General features: G+C 45.6%; 1 protein-coding gene across 11 annotated transcripts in view; it reads left to right on the top strand.

Moving 5' to 3' along the window:
• The window catches only part of LOC140467399 (uncharacterized), a 99548-nt gene that overhangs the window by 38013 nt on the left and 35531 nt on the right, over window positions 1-26004 (top strand). For 7 of the 11 annotated variants that reach the window (XM_072563743.1, XM_072563742.1, XM_072563738.1 and 4 more), the window contains 5 exons: window positions 12559-12774; window positions 15045-15103; window positions 19113-19252; window positions 21102-21154; window positions 23262-23369. In XM_072563743.1, the coding sequence (XP_072419844.1) occupies window positions 12559-12774; window positions 15045-15103; window positions 19113-19252; window positions 21102-21154; window positions 23262-23369 (576 nt within the window). Of the gene's footprint in view, window positions 1-3214; window positions 3385-8221; window positions 8304-12558; window positions 12775-15044; window positions 15104-19112; window positions 19253-21101; window positions 21155-23261; window positions 23370-26004 lie in introns of all 11 variants that reach the window. The other 4 variants (XM_072563736.1, XM_072563734.1, XM_072563735.1 and 1 more) reach the window with 2 other exon arrangements.

Genomic DNA, 26004 nt, shown 5'->3' on the forward strand with positions numbered 1-26004 from the left:
AAGTGCAGAAAGGATTCACAAGAATAGTCCCCAGGATGAGGAACTTCAGTTATTCGGCTAGATCAGAGAAGATGGGACTGTGCTGTGTCATGTGCTCTGATGAAGACTGACCAGACTCAAAAGGTTAAGTCTGCTTTCTTTGCACAAGTGCTGCCAGGTGTTGAAGTCTTTTATTGATCTGAAACAAGATGCAGACAGATGATTTCTTTGTCCAAACCAATCTTTATTTTTTCTTGCCTGTAAGGGGAGAGAACCTATTCACGTTATATTTCATCAAGTGATTCAAAATATGGGCTTTTTATAACAGAAACAGGGGAAAATCCCTTAGTGAATATTCAGCAAAGCAGTAAGTACAAAATTGCGATAACGGGACTGACCGATAGGAAGTGAATACTGGTGCAATTCACTGGGACTGTCTGTTCTTCCCCAGGCCATCTGCTTTCCCATGGAGCCTGGCCAAAAGATGTCTGCTTGTTTAAGCTGCAGGTTTCTGCTTACTAGCTATTAGCAAGACTAAATTAAACTCTCAAGCGACTCTCTCCTTCATGCTGGATTCCAAAAAAACTTTTTATTCTTCCACACAGTCCTGCTGAGTTTCTCAAGCAATTTCTGTTTTGTTTGGAGAAAGTGGGATAGTTATCCTTGGATAACAGAAGGTCAAATGACGATTTGATACAGGTAAGCAGCACCTTGTGGGATCTGGACAAAGTAACTAGGGAGAAACTGTTCTCACTGGTCGAAGGATTGAGGTCAAGAAAACAAAAATTTGCAATAGAAACAAGGGGTTCCTGAGGAAACATCTTTCCATGCAGTGAGTGGTCATGTTCTGGAAGGCATTGACTGTGAGTGTAGGAGAAATAAATTCAGTCAAGGCATTCCAAGGGGAATTGGATCAAGAGCTGGAAGGGAAGAATGCCCAGGGTTAGAGCAAAAGGCAGGAGGATGACCAGAGGTGCACTGCTTGTTCAGCGAGTTAATTCAGTTTCGATGGGCTGAACAACTCTGTGAGGTGAAAAGTATGGGTAATGGGATGTCAGATGAAGGCAAGATCTGACTCCGCTTTACTCAAAGGAGAACAGGTTTCCAAACACTTAGGTTTTGCTCTCTGAGGATACAAAGCCAACTTGCATTGATATAGCACCTTTAACTTAGTAAGATATTGTCAGATACTGGGTCTGTGAATTGCTGAGGGGGGCGCGGTGGAGACAAGGGACAGGGTGGATGGAACAGCCATACCAATGCCAAAATTCAGCTTCCCACTAAATGTGGCGAAAGTGAGGACTGCAGATGCTGGAGATTATAGAGTCAAGATTAGAGTGGTGCTGGAAAACCACAGCAGGTCAGGGAGCATCCGAGGAGCAGGAAAATCGATGTTTTGGGCAGGAGCCCTTCATCAGGAAGAGTGATGAAGGGCTGATAGTCATAGAGTCATCGAGATGTACAGCATGGAAACAGACCCTTTGGTCCAACCCTTCCATGCCGACCACATATCCTAACCCAATCTAGTCCCACTTGCCTACACCCGGCCCATATCCCTCATGAAGGGCTCCTGCTTGAAACGTCAATTTTCCTTCTCAGATGCTGCCTGACCTGCTGTGCCTTTCCAGCACTTCTCTAATCTTGACTTCCCACCAAATGTCCTGATTCTCCTAAATCTTTTAAATGTAAAGTGCAGTAACCAGTTGCGAGATCATTGAATGTCCATCCAAATCTTCTGATGGAGTGGGACTGTGGGAGCGGGGGCCTCGGGTTAATCTGAATTACAGTGCCTCCCAACAATGTTGCCCTTCCTCAGTGTGGCAACATATCCCTTTGTATTGTGCTTGAACATACAATCTTTGACCAGATTCTTACCTTCAGGGGTCAAGCTAACAGCCTGGGCAGAAAGCTGTAGGTTATAGGCAGATAGGATTCCACAATGAATCAGAGGTTTCTGGCTGTGATGCCTTTTCCTTTTGAAGGATAATAAATGGGTATTCTTGCAGGATTCAGCCAATGCTCCTTGAGGCCAAATGTCGTGGACACTTTGACCATGCCCTTAACTGACAGAAGCCACTCTGTGTGAACTGCTTCAGTGCAAACTCTTTTTAAGTTGTTTGTTTCATGAACTGAGTCTGCAGTTACTCATTCACAGCAAAGGGAATGTGTGATTACAGCTACCACCAGGAAAATCAGTGCTTATATTTTGCAGTGTGAGCAGAAGGCTGTAGATGTCAGGCAGATAGGATTTCACAATAAATCCTATTGTGATGATTCTATTGTGATGACACCATCATTCTGTGATGCTAGCGGGATTGGTGATAGAATTGTATGCACCAGCCACGATGTAGGGTGCACACCACGAGACGTTGTTCGAACCATACAGGTAGCTCTTCTATAACGCGATGGCTGCGTTCTTGTGCAAGCCGACATTACAGAAAAATCACGCTGCTTAAAGTGTTGGCGATGTAATCGTGTTGCAGCCAATGCATGTTTTAAAAGTTCATGCTTTAGAAAGAATGTCCCCAATTCGTCAATCGCGTTACAGTGAATTGGCGTTAACGACATGCGTGTTATAGCAGAACAAGCTGCGTTGCAGCAGTGACTGCCATGAGTGGACATAAAGCGCTCTGAGGTATTTGGCGCTACATAAGTGCCAGCTTTTCTTTCCACAGTCCCTGAAAGGTAACTTGAAAGTGAAGACCCTGGTCTCTTGTAGCCAGGTTGGTAGCTATCACATTTACACAGTTTGACTTCCTGATGAACTTTGCAAGGCTACTCTGCTCTTTTCGCTGCTGTTAGTGAAACCCATTAAAGACAATTTATCTCCATGTGCTTTATTATCTGAGGTCGAGGTCCTTAAGCCTCCCACTGTTGAGGCTTTGGGACTTTGTGGTCGATGTGATTAAGCTGCTCAGAGCCTACATCCAGATGCGCTGTGCGGGAGGGTGAAACAATGATACCGAGTGCACGACATCAAATCCTTGATGTCTACCAAGTGAGCTGATTTAAATAATAATTTCATCAGTGCAGCACAGAGTCTGACTGGCGCCTCCCGTCTGCACCTCAGTGGGGTTACTCTGATTGAAGTGTTGGCTGCAAGCCGGCTTCCTCCATTGTACAGCTCTGGGTACAACTCCTGTGCATCTTCACCTAGAGTGGTAATTAAACCTGCTGGAAGCACTTGGCGAACAGCAGAGCCTTCATTACTGCTGGTGTCGTCTTGATTTTTCAGGAATAATTTTCCAGTCAGTGCGGCACAAAAAGAAATTGGCAAATCCGGAGATGAAGTAACTCTTCCCCGATATCGAAATGGATCAGAATCTCGATCTTAAAGAGAAGCCTAAAGGCACTCAGGATCCCACGTAAACACAGCAATGAATCAATCTCTCGAGCTCAACAAAGGTAACAGTTTAAGAAAGTTATAAGCTACCTCCTTGCCTGCACTGACTGACTGAGTTTAGTATTTGGAGTGTGAAAGCTGTAACCCAGTGCGCTTGTATAAACACCAGTCCAGTCAACTTGGCAGTAAGCACTGAATGTTTTAATTAAAAAGCTTCCCATTGATCAAGAGACTGTGGCTGTTTACGGTGGAGAATGTACCACTTAAGTAAAGCTGTGCTTATCGCCCACACCTCCATGAGGAAGCGCAATTAGTGCTCTGTGCAGTGACATAGAATTGCCATTCTTCATCACTGTCAATTAACGGAATGACAGCTGCCCGTCACAAAAATAGCGCTGCCTACATACACCCATGCACAGTCCAGACTTTTTCTACAAACCTGGGAAATTTTCACATTGGTCCCTGTTACAGTACACAAGTCTGTAGTGTTGAGATCTAAACTCAATCCATTTTATAACAAAGACCAAGGGTGGGTCAGTTTGCATAGTTGGCTGGAAGGCCAGTTTGCATTGCAGAATGATGCTAGCAGTGTGGGTTCAATTCCCACACTGGCTGAGGTTACCATCAAGGACTCTCCTTCTCAATCTCGCCCCTCACCTGAAGCGTGGTGACCCTCAGGTTAAATCCCGCCACAGGTCATTCCTTTTGCCTGAGAAAACAATCCTATGCTCCAGTGTGAAAACACCTCATTGTGATGGTTTTGGGGAATCTCAAGGGAAGGGCAATAAAATGCTGGGCAACCAGCAATGCCCACATCTCACAAGTAAATTTTAAAAAAAGTCTTTGCTGGTATTACAATCTCACCTTGAATATACTGGACAGTGGTAGTGTGGTTGTAACAAATGTTATAGATAATGGCCATGGGCTAGGGAACATTTTACTGGATTAGTGGTGCTGGAAGAGCACAGCAGTTCAGGCAGCATCCAACGAGCAGCGAAATTGACGTTTCGGGCAAAAGCCCTTCATCAGGAATAAAACCTGATGAAGGGCTTTTGCCCGAAATGTCGATTTCGCTGCTCGTTGGATGCTGCCTGAACTGCTGTGCTCTTCCAGCACCACTAATCTAGTATTTGGTTTTCAGCATCTGCAGTTATTGTTTTTACCTAGGGAACATTTTGTCATGCGTTCAGATTTCCATGTGTTACATTCTTTGAGTGTATGGCTGCTGCTTTCTTAGTCTTTGCTGGTTTTGACTCGGTGTTTACCTACTGTTTTTCTACCTTCTTGTGTGGCTTTGTCCCAGTCTGAAGTACTCATTTTCTCTTCATTTTTACTGGAGCTCGGTTTGAGTGTCTCTTTGTCTGCCATATCATTGACACCTTATAGAGGCAACAGGGTCAACAGAGGGTTTGAGAAAATCAGATATTTCAGGGAAGTGGTAACAGAGCCAATGACGACATGAGGAAAATCTATACCAGGGAGTGAACAGTTAGGATCTGGAATGCTTTATCCAAGAGTATGTTGGGGGAAGAGACTTTCAAAAGGAACAGTTTTCAGGCACTGGGGAAGAAAGCAGAGTGTGAGTGGCACGAGATGAATTCATCTGTCAGAGGGCCAGCAGACACACATGAGACAAATGGCCTCCTTCTGTACTGTAAACATTCAATGATTTCTCTTTTATGCTTACCTGGGCTTTGCTAGACCACCCTCCCATCCTGGCACCTTCCCCTGCCACCGCAGGAACTGTAAAACCTGCGCCCACACCTCCTCACTCACCTCTATCCAAGGCCCTAAAGGAGCCTTCCACATCCATCAAAGTTTTACCTGCACATCCACTCATATCATTTATTGCATCCGTTGCTCCTGATGTGGTCTCCTCTACATTGGGGAGACTGGGCGCCTCCTAGCAGAGCGCTTTAGGGGACACCCGCACCAATCAACCACACTGCCCCGTGGCCCAACATTTCAACTCCCCCTCCCACTCTGCCAAGGACATGGAGGTCCTGGGCCTCCTTCACCGCCGCTCTCTCACCACCAGACGCCTAGAGGAAGAACGCCTCATCTTCCGCCTCAGAACACTTCAACCCCAGGGCATCAATGTGGACTTCAACAGTTTCCTCATTTCCCCTTCCCCCACCTCACCCTAGTTCCAAACTTCCAGCTCAACGCTGTCCCCATGACTTGTCTGGACTTGTCCTACCTGCCTATCTCCTTTTCCACCTATCCACTCCACTCTCTCCTCTCTGACCTATCACCTTCATCCCCTCCCCCACTCACCTATTGTACTCTATACTATTTCTCCCCCCCCTCCTCTAGCTTATCTCTCCACGCTTCAGGCTCACTGCCTTTATTCCTGATGAAGGGAATTTGCCTGAAACATCAGTTTCGCTGCTCCTTGGATGCTGCCTGAACTGCTGTGCTCTTCCAGCACCACTAATCCAGAACCTGGTTTCCAGCATCCACAGTCATTGTTTTTACCTGGATGTCAGTCTTGGTCAACAGGACATGCAGGGGTGAAAGGTGAATGGGACTGATAATGAGGATTTCGAGAAGATTTCCAGTTCAATTCCATTTCTCAGTTAGGTTACTGACTTTGCAAAATGTTGTACTTAATGCATGCAAGATGGTGGAGAAAATGGGTAGGGGAGAAGGTGGTTTGATGTTGGTAGGTTTGAAAACGTATGGGCTGCCTAAACAATTGGCAAGTTGGAGTCCAACAAAACTCTCTATAACTTACCTGTGATGTGACTTATACAAGAACATGAAGTAAAGCTCACTCTGACTATTGGCTGTGGTGTAAGGGAAAGAAAATGAACAATTTGCATTTACAGAATGCTTTTCAAGATCACCAGTCACTCCAAAGGGGTTAACAACCAATGAGCTACTTTGAAAGTGCTTTCACTGTTGTAATGGAGGAAACATTGCTGGTATGTGATTAGATTAGATTAGATTACTTTACAGTGTGGAAACAGGCCCTTCGGCCCAACAAGTCCACACCGCCCCGCCGAAGCGTAACCCACCCATACCCCTACATCTACATCTACCCCTTACCTAACACTACGGGCAATTTAGCATGGCCACTTCACCTAACCTGCACATCTTTTGGACTGTGGGAGGAAACCCATGCAGACACGGGGAGAACGTGCAAACTCCACACAGTCAAGTCGCCTGAAACGGGAATTGAACCCGGGTCTCTGGCGCTGTGAGGCAGCAGTGCTAACCACTGTGCCACCTTGCCGCCCAAAACAAGCTCCCACACAGGGCAGTGTTATATTGACGTCTCAATATCAGTGCCAGCCAACGTCTCCAGGACTGCTCTTGGTTAGTCGCTTGCATTGTTTGGGCCACACCATCCTCATGCCTGACCCAAAAGGGAGCTCTCCTCTCCATTATGGGCTTCATTATGGCAAGCAGTTCTCCAGAAGAAACACTTCAGAGATGTTCTCACACTGGAGAGGAAGCATCTGCTATGGTGCTGACCATTTGGCATGTCTCTGACAGGCCCAGCTCGAGGCCAAACTCTGGAAAGAGCTGGATCATCCCACCCAGCCCCTCTTCAAAAGGGGGAGGCAGTGGTCTCTAGTATTATCAATGGAGGATTGATCCAGGAGGCAAGTCATGCTCTGAGTACCTGGCTTTCAATCCCACAAATCTGGAATTAAGAGTCGAACGATGACCATAAATCCATTGTTGATTGTCAGGAAAGCCCCACCTGGTTTACAAACGTGCTTTCGGGAAGGAAACTGCCATCCTTATCTGGTCTGGCCTATGTGTGATTCTAGACCCATAGCAATGTGGTTGGCCCTTAACTTTTCGCTGGGTAATCAGGGTTGGGTAATAATTATTGGCCTGCCCAGTGATGCCCTCATCCTGTGAATGAATCATAAAAAAACAATTGCCCACTTGAGGCAGGGGATGTGAGCACAATGTTTTTCGGTCACCTTTGCACTTACAGCTTCAGAGCTGAAGGAAACTGTCCTCAACCCTGAGGGACAGACTAAACATGAGAATACCCAGATAATCACCTTTGGTGACATTGGTTTGTAAGCTGACTAATTTCCCTGCTTCTTTTTGAAACTGTTCTGTGGGATCATCCATTCCACAAGAATGGAGAGGGTCTTGGTTTAACACCTCATCTGAAAGACAGCTCCTCTGGCAGTGCAACTCTCCCTCACTACTGCACGAGCATGTTGGCTCACACCAATCAACCCCACCGCCCTGTGGCCAAACATTTCAACTCCCCCTCCCACTCTGCTGAGGACATGCAGGTCCTGGGCCTCCTCCACTGCACTCCCTCACCACCCAGTGCCTCGAGGAAGAACGCCTCAACTTCCGCCTCAGAACACTTCAAACCCAGGGCATCAATGTGGACTTCACCAGTTTCCTCAATTCCCCTCCCCCCACCTTACCCCATTTCCAACCTGCCAGCTCAGCACCATTCTCATAACCTGTCCTACCTGTCAATCTTCCTTCCCACCTATCTGCTCCACCCTCCTCTGTGACCTATCACCTTCATCCCCACCTCCATCCACCTATTGTACTCTTATCTACCTTCTCCCTAGCCCCATCCCCCTCCCATTTACCGCTCCACCCCGGAGGCTCCCTGCCTCATTCCTGATGAAGGGCTTTTGCTCGAAACATCGATTTTCCTGCTCCTCAGATGCTGCTTGACCTGCTGTGCTTTTCCAGCACCACTCTAATCTTGTGCTCACGGTCTAGTCGATGACATGCATCCATAACCTACATTATCACTCACATGAGAGTGCTTGCAACTGCGCTACAGTTAACCTAGCATTTCAGATTATGAAATTGCACGCAATTATTGACAGATATTTGAGGTTTAACAGTAGATTATTTAAACTTTTTTTCTAACATTCTGCTGTTTCTATTTTATTTTAGCCTTCCCCATAAAACCTGATCTGATTTATTTGATATGTATCTAAAGAACTACAGACAATGCCATTACCCAGCGGCGCTATCAGTAAGTACCTACAATGTTGACTGTTCCCTGCCCGATTCGGCAATCTGAAAAACTAGGCAGGATGCCAGGCAAGTAATAAACTCTTGTGAAGAGACATGATCTGCCTTATAATAGGCCTTTCACAGCCTGTTACCAAGGCGTATAGAATTCTGTGATCTTTGTAGGCTGGTGCCTGTTGGTGAAATTAGAAACCAAATATCATTCATTGTAGGTTTTGACATTGATGTGACATGTTCTGTGACAGAAAAGCTCCTGGGCGGACAACATTGGCAGGAATTAAGCTGCAGTTTAAGGGGAATCAACTTGGCTGTTGCTGTGTGGGAGGCTGGGACTGTACACGCTTTCAAATTACACACTCCGGGCTGCACTGTATAATGAAGTGTGTAGTGCTCCCACCAACACATTGTGTGATTCATCTCTCAGCGTTGCACATGTGCTACAATACATGCATATTAGATAAAGTGGAGCCTAACATTTTGAAATATGCTCCTGTACATGTGTTCCCTATTACAATTTTATACTCAATATACGGGTCGCCTTCAGTTCTCCCAAGGGCCCTGTATATATGTGAATGTAGACCCTGAGAGATGTCAGGTAATTTCTCATCCAGGGTTGAAGGCAAATGTTCTGTGAAATCCCTGAAAATATAGCTACAAAATGAAGTCTCACCTTAAAATGTGACTGCACAAAATGGAGTCACGAGTTGAAATGAATGCAGGGAAAGGACTTCAAAGGAAAGACCTCATGATATCCCAAAGTGCCTTGCTAACAGTCACGTGCTTCTGAATAAGAATATTTGAGTCAGGAGCAGGAATAGGCCATTCAATAAGTTCAAGGCCTCAAATCCACATTCCTGCCTACTCCGATTGCTCCCTTCGCTCCCTCACTTTACATGAATCTATCTCCCCTCCCGCTGTCTGTGTGGAGTTTGCACATTCTCCCCATGTCTGTATGGATTTCCTTTGGGTGCTCCAGTTTCCTCTGACAGTCCAAAGATGTGCAGGTTAGCTGGATTGGCTATGGGAAATGCAGGGTTACATGGGGGGGGGGGGGGGGGGGATCCTCTTTGAAGTGTCATCGTGGACTTGATGGGTCGATTGGCCTGCTTCCACACGGTAGGGATTCTGTGAGAATGCCATTATTGTTTCACTGGTTTATTTTTAATATGCTACAAAGATAAGATTATATCTTTGATGCAGTAAAGTGAATAAATTTTTAATGGTGCCTAACATTAGTAATACTTGGAAATATAGTGAGATGAAATAATAATTCCAAAAACAAGTTGCATATCCAGGTAGACATTGTTGTGCAACTGAGATGGGTAAGCAGAGAGGTTCCTGAGGTTTGTAGCTGAAAACTGTGAACTACATCCGCAATTGCAGTTGTTTTTAATTCACTCATGGGATGGGCTGGGTTGCTGGCTGGGCCATTGTTTATTTCCGATCCCTAGATGTCCTTGAGAAGGTGGAGGTGAACTGTCTACTTGAACCAGTTAAGTGCTTTAGGTAAACACACAATGTTACAGTCACCGTTTCTCATGCCTAGCTTGTTGCAGGGTGGTTTGTCCAGTTTAATTTCATTTTTCAGACTATTTAGCAATTAGAGTCATAGAGATGTACAGCACTGAAACAGACCCTTTGGTCCAATGCCAAACAGATATCCTAATCTAGTCCCATTTGCCAACACTTGGCCCATATCCCTCCAAACCCTTCCTATTCATGTACCCATCCAGATGCCTTTTAAATGTTGCAATTGTATCAGCCTCCACCACATCCTCTGGCAGCTCATTCCGTACACACACCACCCTCTGCATGAAAAAGGTTGCCTCTCAAAATCTTTCTCCTCACTCTAAACCGTTCTGGACTCCCCCACCCAGGGAAGAGACTTTGTCAATTTATCTTATCCATCCCCCTCATGATTTTATAAACCTTTATAAGGTCACCCCTCAGCCTCTGACACTCCAGAGAAAACAGCCCAGCCTTTTCATCCCCTCCCTATAGCTCAAACCCTCCAACCCCAGCAACATCCTTGTAAATCTTTTCTGATCCCTTTCAAGTATCACAACATCCTTCTGATAGGAAGGAGACCAGAACTGCACAAAATAGTTCAAAGTGGCATAACCAATTTCCTGTACAGCTGTAACATGACCTCCCAACTCCTGTACTCAATACTCTGACCAATAAAGGAAAGCATACCAAATGCCTTCTTCACTAGCCTATCCACCTGCGACTTCACTTTCAAGGAGCTATGAACCTGCACTCCAAGGTCTCTTTGTTCAGCAACACTCCCTAGGACCTTACCATTCAGTGTATACGTCCTGCTAAGATTTGCTTTCCCAAAATGCAGCACCTCGCATTTATCTGAATTAAACTTCATCTGCCACTTCTCAGCCCATTGGCCCATCTGGTCAAGATCCTGTTGTGTAACAAAAGCAATGGATCTCAGCCTTGGACGTGCCAATTCCTCTCTCAACGTGGCATTTTGGGAAGAATATTCCACGGTTTTGCTCCTGTATGTGTGAAGCCAGTGCTCCCTAATCTTCTAAACCCCATCAGCATGGTCTCAGGGTTGTCTGCTTCTTCCTGGAACAAAGGTCTGAACCACCCCCACCCACCACCACCCTCCTCTGTTTGGCCGAGCTCATTGTCATCCTCAACAACTTCTCTTTTAACTTTTCTCACTTTCTTCAGATCAAAGGGGTGGCCATGGTGACCCACGTGGGCCGCAGTAACACCTGACTCTTTGTGGGGTTGATTGAACATTCCTTGTTCCAGTCCTACTCCGGCCCCCACTTGCACCTCTTTCTCCGGTATATTGATGATGTCATTGACAAAGCTTTGACAAAGGGTCAGTTAGACTCGAAACATCAGCTCTTTTCTCTCCTTACAGATGCTGCCAGACCTGCTGAGATTTTCCAGCATTTTCTCTTTTGGTTTCAGATTCCAGCATCCGCAGTAATTTGCTTTTATCTGGAAGAATAGTATCTCATTTTCCACTCGGAAAACCCTGAAACCTGCTGGTCTCAATATTGAATTCAACAGTTTTTAGGTTTGAGCACCTTTCCCCTGCTTTCCCCACCCCCACAAGCCAGGCCTTGCCATCACATTGTCAGCTAACAATAGGCCCCATTAACAACCATTCATTCTTGTAGCCTGGTCATTATCCACTCCTTTAACTCTTCAAGCGGTTTTCTCTCTCTTTGTGCTCTGCCTCCACCTATTCTCTCCCCTCCCCATCTTCTGCATAAATATCAACCCTTTCTTAGTTACCATCAGTTCTGAGGAAGGGTCACTGGACTTTGATATCTGCCCCCAGATACTGCCAGACCTGCTGAGAGTTTCCAGCAATTTCTGTTTCTAATTCTCCCTAATCTTCTCACTTGGCTCATACCCTAAAACTGCCCCCACCCCACCCCACCCCACCCCGATTTCCTGCCACCTGGTCCAGAAGAAATAGCTGCCCCCGCGTCCCCAGTCTGAATTCCTTCCGTATTTCAAACACCTCAATCAGACCACCCTCTCATGTCTTTCATACACGGAGAAATGTGAGCCAGGTTTGTGCAATTTGCCCTTGGAGTCCGATCGCCCAAACAGTGAGTAAGCTGTGGTCCTCAATGCACTGTCAGTTTCACAGTGATACAATTGGGAATACTGCATTCTTTGTTGTTATTTGAGGCCGTGTCCATATATATATTTACATTCAAGCTACTCATTTCAAGGGGCAATTAAGGATAGGGAACAAATGCTGTGTGCATGTTAGGTGGCTTGGCCATGCTAACTTTCCCATAGAGTCTAGGGTATGTGCAGGCTAGGTGGGTTAGCCATGGGGAATGCACAGTTACAGGGATAAAAAAAAAGTGGGCGGCACGGTGGCACAGTGGTTAGCACTGCTGCCTCACAGCGCCAGAGACCCGGGTTCAATTCCAGCCTCAGGCGATTGACTGTGTGGAGTTTGCACGTTCTCCCCGTGTCTGCATGGGTTTCCTCTGGGTGCTCCGGTTTCCTCCCACAGTCCAAAGATGTGCAGGTCAGGTGAATTGGCCATGCTAAATTGCCTGTAGTGTGGGTAAGGGGTAAATGTAAATGTAGATGTAGATGTAGATGTAGATGTAGGGGTATGGGTGGGTTACGCTTCGGCGGGGCAGTGTGGACTTGTTGGGCCGAAGGGCCTGTTTCCACACTGTAAGTAATCTAATCTAAAAAAAAAGCCCTGTGGTCTTTCTCTCGCACTCACACTCTCTTTCTCCCTCCTGCAGTCTCATAGCCAGGAGATGGAGTTAGTCTACAGAAGATGTCTCCAAAGTGACCGTGACGGGCACGCTCAGTCCGGACACAGCAAAACTCTTCCTCTGGCTCCGGACCAGAGACAACAGGAAAAGCAGCTCGTTCACTGTGAGAACGGCAAGGAGCGGGGACTTGATGTCTGTGAGAAGAGTGTCCAACCAACAATGCCCAGCAACCAAAAGGAGCGGGTAACGTTGAAGTGTTGAACTCCGGGCAAAGGGGCGAGGGGTCATTGATGGGCTGGAAAGGCGAAATAAACGACTCGACTCTCGGGTCCACCTGACATATCAAAGAGTTGGTTGTTTAACAGCGGTGTGGACTTCCCCACTGGTCAAAGGAAAACACACAGTGACTCCGCTTTGTTTTGGCTTGCTATTATTTAACGATTCACTCCTGGGGTGGGGGTGGGGGGCTGGGAGGTCTTAATCTCATGGGAACATGTGAGTGCAAGGTCAGACCCTTCCTCTCTCTCCTCGGATGAACACCAGACTTTGGAGAAATCTTGAACAGAGGCTTCTATCAGTATTCCTCAAGGCTGCACCTTATCTAACTGCCTGTACACAAGCAGCTCCATCTGCTTCGATTCCAAACAGCCAATTGTATACATTTCACAAGACCGGTGTTATCTTTATCTAGTTACCTTGGATACCCAGTCATTTCTCTGTATCCACAAGGATTCCATTCCTGAAAACCCCTGCGAATGATGAATTTGGGAGTGTAAACATTAATAACTTATTGTTAGGTTCCTGGACCCTAAGGTTATGACTTTACACCTGTTATTTTTGGGGCTTCTGTTTGGTTAAAATAATAATGTTACTGACATTATGTTAATACACAAATAGAATACGGTACAGTCATTGAAGCCAAACTCAAGTCTTGCTGCACTAGCTGATATAGCACTTTACAGCTCACCCAACACTTTTACCTTTCCCCAGATTCATCACCACTTTCTTATGTTTAGACACAATGGCATGACAACTTCACTCGGGAGCCCTCATGGTAACACGATGTGGACATGAGGGTGAGAGCGAGATGCGCAACTTCAATCCGACAAAACTAGAGGAAGGGAGGAGGGGGGGAGATGCTGAGAGTACCCAAGTGCAGGTTGGGGGGATAGTAGGGGAGTTCCAAACTAGCGGGCGTAATTTTAAGTTGAGAGGAGAAGGATTTCAAAGAGACCCGAGGGACAACTTTTTCACACAGAGGGTGGCTTGTATGTGGAATGAGCTGCCAGTGGAAGTGGTAGATGCAGGTACGGTTACAATGTTTAAAATATGTTTGGACAGATACATGAATAGGAAAGGTTCAGAGGGATATGAGCCGAATGCAGGCAAAAGGAACTAGTTTCATTTGGGAAATCTAAATGGGTGAGTTGGATTGAAGGCATCTGTTTCACTTTTGCACCTCTCCTGCTGCCCGGATGCTGTCTGACCTGCTGTGCTTTTCCAGCTCCACGTCTGACTGACTGACCTCCAGCATCTGCAGTTCTTACTGTCTCCAAGCCTCCGAAGAGTCATCCCTACCCTATCCCTGTAATCCATTGCTGACCCAGCTAGCCTTTGCACTATGGGACAATTTACATTGGCCAACCCACCCAACCTGCAATTTCCTTAAAGTTGGCGAGTCTATTACTGCTGTAGGCAGGGCATTCCACGCCCCAACTATTCTCTGTGTAAAGTTTATTTTGGGTGGCGCACTTTCCAAACTGTGACTCTAAATGTGGGATTACGTAAACTACTAAGAATATATAAAAAAACGAACACTGATGTACAGAAGATGAAAGGGGAATTTGTTTAATACAGCAACTGAGGAATTTTTTTTAAGATAGATTACTTACAGTGTGGAAACAGGCCCTTCAGCCCAACAAGTCCACACTGACGCACAACCCACCCATGCCCCTTCACCTAACACTGTAGGCAATTTAGCATGGCCAATTCACCTGACCTGCAGGAGAAAACCCACACAGACACAGGGAGAATGTGCAAACTCCACACAGTCAGTCGCCTGAGGTGGGAATTGAACCCAGGTCTCTGGTGCTGTGAGGCAGCAGTGCTAACCACTGTGCTACCATGCCACCCACAATTGTCAGCCAAAACTAAATTTATTTACTGATCTACTTTGCTCAGTGCTATTGACTTTTCAGTGAACACGATGGCTGGCATTAGTTCAAATATGTGTCTGAGTCACTCACTGTATGACCCTCTAACCCTTTGAGAAATTGTTGCTGTTCTTGGTTCTGCTGTTAAATGGGGAGGCACATCACTCTCCTGTAAAGAAGGAAGATAAATCTCTTTGCTTGGAAGTTAGAGCACTGATGGTGGATTATGTAATGATTAAAACACTATCAAATTTTAATGTGTGCGTGCCTGGGATAGTTCTACAGCAGGATCGTGGCATTTCAGTCCCGTGGAGATTATGAGTTAAAAACTTAACCCTTTCTTTTGTTTTACACTGACAGAAAGATAATTGTGTTGCTAATGATCCCGTGAAGACTGCAAAAGGCAAAGTTCACCAACGGTACGTAAGATGAAATCTTTTTCAGTTGTAAAATTCTGTTGCATTTTACGGAGCAGCCTTGAGGGCTAGCAGACCAGCAATTAACTTATCTTCCACAGTCCCTGGGAGGAATTGTTTGAGCGTCCGCTCGATATAGCAATCTTGCTGGGCAATAAAGGTTGCTGAGAAATGACCCCAGAAATGAAATCTTAGGATGATGAGGAAACGTTGAACAGGCTGGTGCTCCTGTATCTAAAGAAAAGAAGAGAGGGCTCAGGCCAGGAGGATGTGGAAATGTTGTTTCCCCTGATATGAGAGACTGGAACTAGGGGCTATAAATCTAAGGCAGAAATGAATGAATTACAAACTCAGGAAGAGCCCATTTGCCATGAGGGTAGAGAGAGTGTGGAATACACAACTCCAGGGATTATTTGAGGTGAATAGCTTTGAATGCATTTGAGGGGAAGCCGCTTAATCATATGAGAGAGATGGGAAAGAAAGGATATTCTGTTTGGTGATCATGTATAGGAGGGGGCTCACTGGGAGCACAGACACTGGCCTAGATCTGTTAAACCCAAAGATCTATTTATATGCTGTACAGTTTAAGTCAGCTTCCAATCTCACTGAGCGGGGAGGCTCAGAAGTGAGTCAGAGCCGATTATATAACTATGGATGTCACTCTCCAAAACTCTGGCAGGATTAGATAAGGCGTCAAGAGTTCAGAAACTAAGACACAAAGCAAACCAAAGAAAGCTGATGTGTAAACTAAACACAGAAAATGCTGGAGAAACTCTGGTATCATCTACAGAGATGAAAACAAGGTTAACAAGGTTAACAAGGTTAATGACTTTATGTCAGAAAGGCAAGGTTACATTGATCATGGGTGACTTCAATATGCAGGTGGACTGGGTAAATAATGTTGCTAGTGGATCTAAAGAAAGGGAATTCATGGAATGCTTACAGGATGGCTTTTTGGAACAGCTAGTCATGGAGCCCACAAGAGAGCAGGCTATTCTGGACCTAGTGCTTTGCAATGAACCAGACTCTATAAAAGATCTTAAAGTAAGGGAACCCTTAGGAAGTAGCGACCATAATATGGTAGAGTTCAGTCTGGAGTTTGAAAGGGAGAAGGCGAAATCTGATGTAATGGTGTTACAGTTGAATAAAGGTAATTATGAGGGCATGAGAGAGGAACTGACTAAAATAGACTGGAAGCAGAGGCTAACCGGGAAGACACTAGAGCAAAAATGGCAGGAGTTTGTAGGTATAATTGAGGACACTGTACAGAGGTTCATTCCCAAGAAAAGAAAGATTAACCGGGGAGGGATTAGACAACCTTGGCTGACAAAGGAAGTCAGGAAATGTATTAAAGAAAAAGAGAGATCCTATAAAGTGGCTAAGAACAGTGGGAAATCAGAAGATTGGGAAGGATACAAAAGCAAACAGAGGATAACAAAGAGTGTAATAAGAAATGAGAGGATCAAATATGAAGGTAGGCTAGCCAGTAATATTAGAAATAATAGTAAAAGTTTCTTTCAGTACATAAGAAACAAACGACAGGCAAAAGTAGACATTGGGCCACTTCAAACTGATGCAGGGAGCCTAGTGATGGGAGATAAGGAAATAGCAGGAGAACTTAACAAGTACTTTGCGTCAGTTTTCACAGTGGAAGACAGGAGTAATATCCCAAAAATTAAAGGGTGTCACCGGGCTGAGTTGAGTATGGTTGCCATTACGAAAGAGATAGTGCTAGAAAAGTTAAAAAGTCTTAAAATTGATAAATCTCCTGGCCCCGATGGGATACACCCTAGAGTTCTGAGAGAGGTTGCTGAGGAAATAGCAGAGGCATTGGTTGAGATCTTTCAAGAGTCACTGGAGTCAGGAAAGGTCCCGGACGATTGGAAGATGGCTGTAGTAACCCCCTTGTTCAAGAAAGGATCAAGGCAAAAGATGGAAAATTATAGGCCAATCAGCTTAACCTCGGTTGTTGGTAAAATTCTAGAATCCATCATTAAGGATGAGGTTTCTAAATTCTTGGAAGAGCAGAGTCTGATTAGAACAAGTCAACATGGATTTAGTAAAGGGAGGTCATGCCTGACAAACCTGTTGGAATTTTTTGAAGAGGTAACAAGTAGGTTAGACCAGGGGAACCCAGTGGATGTGGTCTATCTGGACTTTCAAAAGGCCTTTGATAAGGTGCCACACGGGAGACTGCTGAGCAAGGTGAGGGCCCATGGTGTTCGAGGTGAGCTGCTGGGATGGATTGAGGATTGGCTATCTAACAGAAGGCAGAGAGTTGGGATAAAAGGTTCTTTTTCAGAATGGCAGCCGGTGACGAGCGGTGTCCCGCAGGGTTCGGTGCTGGGGCCACAGCTGTTCGCATTATATATTAATGATTTGGATGAGGGAACCGGGGGCATTCTAGCGAAGTTTGCCGATGATACAAAGTTAGGTAGACAGGCAGGTAGTACTGAGGAAGTGGGGAGACTACAGAAGGATCTAGACAGGTTGGGAGAGTGGTCCAGGAAATGGCTGATGGAATTTAACGTGAGCAAGTGCGAGGTCTTGCACTTTGGCAAAAAGAATATAGGAATGGACTACTTTCTAAATGGTGAGAAACTTAATAAAGCCAAAGCACAAAGGGATCTGGGAGTGCTAGTCGAGGATTCTCTAAAGGTAAACATGCAGGTTGAGTCTGTGATTAAGAAAGCGAATGCAATGTTGTCTCTTATCTCAAGAGGGTTGGAATATAAAAGCAGAGATGTACTACTAAGACTTTATAAAGCTCTGGTTAGGCCCCATTTGGAGTACTGTGTCCAGTTTTGGTCCCCACACCTCAGGAAGGACATACTGGCACTGGAACGTGTCCAGCGGAGATTCACACGGATGATCCCTGGAATGACAGGTCTAGCATATGAGGAACGGCTGAGGATACTGGGGTTGTATTCGTTGGAGTTTAGAAGATTAAGGGGAGATCTAATAGAGACGTACAAAATAATACATGGCTTTGAAAAGGTGGATGCTAGAAAATTGTTTCTGTTAGGCGAGGAGACTAGGACCCGTGGACACAGCCTTAGAATTAGAGGGGGTCATTTCAGAATGGAAATGCGGAGACATTTCTTCAGCCAGAGAGTGGTGGGCCTGTGGAATTCATTGCCACGGAGTGCAGTGGAAGCCGGGACGCTAAATGTCTTCAAGGCCGAGATTGATAGGTTCTTGTTGTCTAGAGGAATTAAGGGCTACGGGGAGAACGCTGGCAAGTGGAGCTGAAATGCGCATCAGCCATGATTGAATGGCGGAGTGGACTCGATGGGCCGAATGGCCTTACTTCCACTCCTATGTCTTATGGTCTTATGGTCTTATGTTCTGAGTCCAAAAACAGCACCTTGCGTTTTTATTTCCGATTCCCAGCATTTGCTTTAATTTGATGAGTAAAACTTCATAGGTAAATCCACATCATAGTGTGACAAGAGAATGGTGGTGGGGCCAAGAGTTTTCTTGACTGAGATATATTAATTAGTTCCATTGCCCTCCAGTGTTAGGGGAAGTAATCTGATGAGTAGAGCCATACTGTTCAGCAGAGATGCTAGGAAGCATTCCTGCACAGAAAGACTGGTAAATGTTTGGCCCTGTCTTCTACAAACAGCACTGAATGCTGAATCAGTTGTTAATTCAAATCTGAGAGAGATAAACTTTTTTTAAGTAAAGGTATTAAAGGATATTTACCATAGAATCATAGAGTCATAGAGATGTACAGCATCTTATGGAAAGGTCAAACAGGCTGGAGGGACTGAATGGCCTCCTGTCGTTCCTATGTTCCTGTTACTAAACTGAGCAATGGTTAGGTCATCAGTGGTTTTCAGTTTTGGCCACAAATAAGTCAATGTCAACTGTTCCCAAGCTTCTCTTGAGCGGCTGATCAGTTTTGGCAGAGATCAGGAACAGGGTCTAACTGGAAGGTGGGATAGGTGACTTTTCACCAGCTGCTGTTGGTTCAGTGATCTTCTGTTTTTAACGCCCTTGGTCACAGGGAGAACAAAGTCCACCTGATTCATGAAAGAAAACATCCCCGTCCCCCCGAGAAGACCATCAAATGCGGCAATGATTCTTCACACAAGAGCCAAGAGAGTGCCCCAGTGAAACCTCAGTCCTCCCAGAATGCCAAGCAAGGTGAGGGGCACTTTCCTTTTCTCTTGGTACTTGTCAAGCCTGGCTCAGTTTGCTGACTGCTGTTAGTTCTTCTAGCACACTTTTGTTTCTGGTGGCATCCACCGTAGCACAGCACGAGGCATCCTGCTTGTTTGTTCTACAGATGGTAGTGGGTTCAAATCCCACGCCAGGAGACCTGAGCACAGAGCCACTGCAGCAGAATGCTTCCTGGTTGAATGTGCTGCCTTCCGAGTGAGACTTTGTACCGAGGTGGGTTGGATGTAAAAGATCACGTGACAACATTCTGAAAGAAAGCGCACGAGTTATTTCTGATGACCAGGTCGATATTTATCACTTGATCAACATCAGATTTTAAAAAAACGCATAACTGGGTCATCATCATGTTGTTGTTTGTGGGTTTTTGTGAGTAACGGTAAACAGCATTTCCTTCCCACCTGGGGGAGCCTCGGAAGTCAAGGTCACATTTGGCGCTCCATTGAAATCTGACATTCTTGTGTCTATCCCGATGACTGAAAGCTGAAAAGCTTCACCAGGATGCTTTACCAATACCAAATTTGCAGAGGTGACAGAGCAATTAAACACACCGTGTGCGTTTGCAGTTACTGTGTTCTTCACTAAGATTGGCATTCATTCACTCAACCTCTAAATCTGAAATTTCCACCCCCAGCCCCCTCCATTGCCCATCCTCACTGTTAGCTGTAGCTTAACACAGTTTCACCTTTGTATTATTTATGGATTTGTTCCATCCTGCCTCAAAGGCTTTTAGCAATTCTGAGCCAATACTCTACCAAATCTGGTCGTAATTTTGGATCCCAATCCCCTTTTCCTCCACTGTTCTCCAACCATTTGCTTCTGAAGCCCTCTGCCTCTTAGGTAGTATGGAGGTGATGGCTTAATGGTATTGTTACTGCACTGTTATTCCAGAGACCTAGGCTATAGCCTGGGGACCTAGGTTCACATCTCACCATGGCAGATGATGGAATTTGAATTCAGCAAAATTAAGGGTCTAATGATGACTGTGAACCTACCGTTTGGAGTAGAGCCTGGGTGTCCCTGAGGAAGGAGCACACAGTGTCTGTCAACACCCTTGAGATTTTCAGGGAAAGGTGAGCACTGCAGGGGGTGGACTGTATTATTTCCCCCTCCGACTCTATATCGATTTAATCCCTGCCCTCCCCTTCACTGTTTGATCACGCAGCATTGCCCTCTTAGAAGGACACTGTTTGTCACTGGCCACTTGGCTGTTTCCAGGTGGCGGACTATAAATAAAGATTTACACACTTGTTGTTTTTCACTGTGTCTGACACCTGCACATACATATGACAAAAAAAACACGGGATTGTCACAGGTTTTGCCCACTCTGAGAGTTGGCTCTGAGGAAGCTGTACCAGTGTTATATGTACGTGTCAATAAAGGATGACTTGTTGATGGTTTAAAAAGAACCCATCTGGTTCACAAATGTCCTTTAGGGAAGGAAACTGCCATCCTTACTTGGTCTGGTCTACATGTGACTCCAGACCCACAGCAATGTAGTTGACTCTTAACTGCCCTCTGGGCAATTAGGGGGGATCAATAAATGCTGGCCTAGCCAGTGATGTCCTCATCCAATGAATGAGTAAAGGAACAAAAACCCCTCGAAATGTACCGCTCGTTCCTCTTCCACCTTCCTCAGGGTCCATGGTTTGACTTCTGAAGTGTTGGGGGGGGGGGGGGTGAGGGTGCGTGTGTTTAGTTGCGAGTGGCTCTGTGTAAATGTCAACTATTACTCTCTGTGGAGTTCTGGTGCGATCAGCGTGGTTTGTCTAAATTACTACCTGCTTTCAGACTCTTCAAAAATTGCTTGTTCCAGATGCAGTGCCGAGAGGTTCTTCAACATTGCCACGTTCGTCACTGTCAAAGAAGGTGAGGGAAGTTGTTTGCAAAAACCTGCAGCTTGGTATTGCCTTGGCGATAGGTTTTCCTTGTGAAATGCAGCTTGTGAAATCCGATTTTTCCGAGCTTGACTCAAGGACGCCACCTGCTGACGGAAGAGAGCAACTAGGGTTGGGGGGGAGGGGGGGGCGGGAAGGCTCTTGTAATAATCTTTTCCTTTTTACATTGTTCTTTGTTCAGTATCCAGTTATTTTCCTCTCAGAGGTCATCTTTCTATAGAGTCATAGGGATGTACAGCACAGATACGGCCCAACCTGTTCATATCCTAACCTAATCTAGTCCCATTTGCCAGCACTTGGCCCATATCCCAGGTTTTCTTGTCTCTTCATGTGACTGAAGGCCTTTATCCCTGCTAACAAGAGGGGTTGGGAACCAAAACTGCTCAGCTATAGTGTCACCTCCACACCCCACCCGTCACATTGTGAGCCAACTCATAGAGTCACAGAGGTGTACAGCATGGAAACAGACCCTTCGGTCCAGCTCGTCCCTGCTGACCAGATATCCCAACCCAATCTAGTCCCATTTGCCAGCACCTGGCCCATAACCCTCTGAACCCTTCCTATTCATGTACCCGTCCAGATGCCTTTTAAATGTTGTAATTGGACCAGCCCCCATCATTTCCTTTGGCAGCTCATTCCATATACGCACCACCCTCTGTGTGAAAAAGTCACCCCTTAGGTCCTTTTTAAATCTTTCCCCTCTCACCCTAAACCTGTGCCCTCTTAGATTAGATTCCCTACAGTACAGAAACAGGCCTTTCAGCCCAACAAGTCCACACTGACCCATTCCCCTACTAATGTACCTATCACTATAGGTAATTTAGCATGGCCAATTCACCTGGCCTGCATATCTTTGCACTATGGGAGGAAACTCACACAGACAGAGGGAGAATGTGCAAACTCCACCTAGACGGTCATCCAAGGCTGGAATTGAACCCAGGTCCCTAGCACTGTAAGGTAGCAGTGCTAACCACTGAGCCACTATGCCACTCTAGTTCTGGACTCTCGCATCCCAGGGAAAAGTCCTTGTCTATTTACTCTATCCACACCCCCTCATGATTTTATAAACCTCTATAGGGTCACCCCTCAGCCTCCAACGCTCAAGGGAAACAGCTCCAGCCTATTCAGCTTCTCCCTAAGCTCAGACCGCCCAACCCTGGCAACATCCTTGTAAATCTTTTCTGCACCCTTTCAAGTTTCACAACTTTTTCCCGATGTTGGCAGCATTGTCAGGCTTCGGAGAGTTGCTTAGGTTTTAACATGGAATGGTAGGAGCAAGATTCGAGAGAGTCATTCCAGCAGCAGGGTTTGGGATCCGTTACAATCGGACGCCGTGACGAAAGATGAAGTCTGAAGGAAAGGACCATGTAAACTCAGCGAGAGAACAGAAGGTTTGAGCAGAACTGATGAGCTTCTACATTTAGTTATTAGTGTTACAGAATCCAGAGAGGTGCCTCTCAAGAGGTCTTTTCACACTGAGCTTAACAAAGACAAATGAAATAAAACAATCTCTGGTGTCTATAGTAACTATTAACTTATTCAATAGTTCACTTCTCCCTGAAGCTCTGGAACTAGCAGCTGTGAGTATATCCAGCTATGGCAGCCCTTGGTCCTCCATCATAATGAAGCCTTTACTATTTTACTTGTAACCCCTTGCTGTTTTTCTGTCTGTCCTGCTCAAGCGCAGTCGCATTGTATTCTTGCATTTGTATAGCGCCTTAAGACATAACAACACATCCCGAGGCGTGTCGCAGGAGCTTTATCCAATAAGTCTGATAGAGTCCGAGCTGCTGGAAGAGGTTTTGGGGCATCTCTGAGCAAACATTTCTTCAAAGAGGTAGATTTTAAGTTGGCATCTTACAAGCAGGCAAGAGAAGCAGAGAGGTTTGGGGACGGAACCAAAAATTTGTCGCACAGTTTTTGTGATGCTTTTATTAATCCTGTCATTTGTTGGGGCTGGGGGAAATGGTAAGTGAACAAAGTGCCCCACACATAGTGTTAAAACCACCTTTCTGTTGATTAACCTGTGGTACTTCTCTGGTGTTTTATTTAACTCAAGTGTTTTTTGTTGTTTCCAGGGAGAAAAATCAGAAATCCACCTGAAAAAGATTTCCGCACAGGCTGTGGAAAAAAATGCTTCGGGAACAAGTTCCATGGCACAGATTCCTGTCCGAACTACTCCACGGGTAAGATTTTAAAAATGAGCTTTCATGAAAATGCTTTCGTTTTCGATAGCAAATTAAGTAGCTGGGGGCAAGCAAAGAGGTAGTATATTTACCTCAGAGTCTGAAGGTATGTGTTCAAGTACTAACCAGATACTTGAGGAGAGAAATCTAATAATTTAGACCACTATGATGCTGAGAGAATGTTGTGTGTTGAACAGGGTGTTAAAACTGTGGCTCAGTCTGTCTTCTAACTTTAGACAGTGTTGAAGTAGAAAAGCAGATGATTTTTTTTTCCCCCAATGCTCTGGTAAGTATTTACTCTTCAACCAGCATGCCCTCAAAACTGCTGTTTTTTTAAAGAATTATAGAGTCATGAAGCCCTACAGCATGCAAACACACCCTTCAGTCTAACCAGTCCATGTCAACCATAATCCCAAACTAAACTAGTCTCACCCGCCTCCATTGGCCCATAGCCCTCCAAATATTTCTTATTCATGAATTTATCTGAACGTCTTTTAAATTTTGTAACTGTTGACTGAATCTGCTGTTTGCTCTGGAAGTTGATTACACACCGGAACCATTGTCTGTGTAAAAAAATTACCCCATATAGCTTTCTAAAATCTTTTTCCTCCCACCTTTAAAAACATGCCTCCGAGTTTTGAACCCCGCCCTAGGGGAGAGTCACCTGCCATTTACCTTATCCACGTCCCTCATGATTTTCTAAACGTCTATAAGGTCATCCCTCAATCTCCTACACCCAATGGAAAATTGCCCTAGCCTTTCCAATCTATTTTTATAATTCAAACCCTCCATTCCCAGCAACATCCTTGTACATATTTTCTGAACCCTCTCCATCGTAATAGTATACAAATGACCTGTTCATTCCCTGACACTGTTAATGTGATCCTGTTGGCTATGGTGCTTCCTTGGTTAAAACATTGACTACATTTCAGATGTGCTTCATTTGCTGTGAAGTGTTTTCAGACTGTGTGAGTTTCTGAAAGACGAGATGGAAATGTAACAATGCATATAACAGAAGCAAAACGTTGCTGATGCTGGACGTCCGACATAAAGGCAGAAAGTGCTGGAGAAACTCAGCAGCATGTATGGACAGGGAAACAGAGTGAACATTTTGGGGTCTGTGACTTTCTTTGATGCATCTGAAGTTGCACCTGGTGGGTGAAGAGCAGTGCAGCGCAGCACTAAGCTGTAGACTTGCTGATGTGCACTTTAATCTCAGGATGTGATGTCGCCTGTACCAGTCTTTGTGCATGTATGTGAAGAGTATTTGTTGTGTTGTTTAAGAACAGTGTGCCCTTATTGAGTTTCCTGTCCCTATCTGCAGAGACCAGTTGGGACTGTTTCTCCTGTTTCCCCGGTCAGTGTCACATTGCTCTGTGCAGACTTGGAACTAAAGCTGGTAGATAAGGGCTGGCTGACTCAAGAGGATCTCGCAGCACAGACAGATGCCATTCTGCCCATTATTTCGGAGGCAGCCCTTTGAAAGAACTCTCTGATTAGCGTCATGGGGGTCTACAGCACAGAGAATTTGGCCTATCCTGTCAACACCAGTCAAAAACACCCACCTACCTATTCTTATCCCTTTTTCCAGCACTTGGCCCATAGCCCTTGGCATCACCAGTGCACATCTCAATAAAGCAGCCAGCTTGATTGGCACCAGAACTACAAACATCCACTGCCTGACACTCAGTAGCAGCAGTGTGCACTATGCTAATTGACACACACCAGAGAAATTCACCAAAGATCCTTCACAAGTTCCAAATCTATGACCCATTCCATCTAGAAGGACACGACCACCTGGTAGTTCCTGTCTGATTAGATTAGATTACATTACAGTGTGGAAACAGGCCCTTTGGCCCAACAAGTCCATACCGAACCGCTGAAGCGCAACCCACTCATACCCCTACATTTACCCCTTACCTCACACTCGGGTCAATTTAGCATGGCCAATTCACCTGACCTGTACATCTTTGGAGTGTGGGAGGAAACCGGAGCACCCGGAGGAAACCCACGCAGACACGGGGAGAATGTGCAAACTCCACACAGTCAGTCGCCTGAGGTGGGAATTGAACCCAGGTCTCTGGCGCTGTGAGGCAGCAGCGCTAGCATCTGTGCCACCGCGCCGCCACTCACCATCCTGACTTGGAAGCACATCGCCATTCCTTCAGCGTCATTATTCCAGGTCAAAATCCTGGAATTCCCTCCATAAGGGAATTGTGGGTAAAGCTACAGCAGGTGGACTGCAGCGGTTCAAGGCAGCAGCTCGCCACCACCTTCTCAAGGGAAACTAGGGTCGGGCAATAAATGATGGCCCAGCCAGTGATGCCTTCACGTTGTGAGGGTTTCTGCCTCCTTCATTCTTACAGGCAGGGAGTTCCAGGTCCCCAATGCCCTCTGAGTGGAAAATGTTTTCCTTCACATTTCCTGTTAACCTCCTGCCCCTCACCTTACATCTATGCCCCCAGTCATTGACCCCTCCCCCAAAAGGCAAGGTTTCTTCCTGTCCACCCTGTCTGTGCCCTTCATAATTCATAATTTTTATAATGTTATACATTGCCTTACTCCTGCTCCCTTGATCTTTCTTCAGACCCTTGTAAATGTCTACATTTCAAGTATTCACTTTGTTTTTTTTTTA

Source organism: Chiloscyllium punctatum, chromosome 45 (genome assembly GCF_047496795.1).
Source record: "Chiloscyllium punctatum isolate Juve2018m chromosome 45, sChiPun1.3, whole genome shotgun sequence".
NCBI classification, from domain to species: domain Eukaryota; kingdom Metazoa; phylum Chordata; class Chondrichthyes; order Orectolobiformes; family Hemiscylliidae; genus Chiloscyllium; species Chiloscyllium punctatum.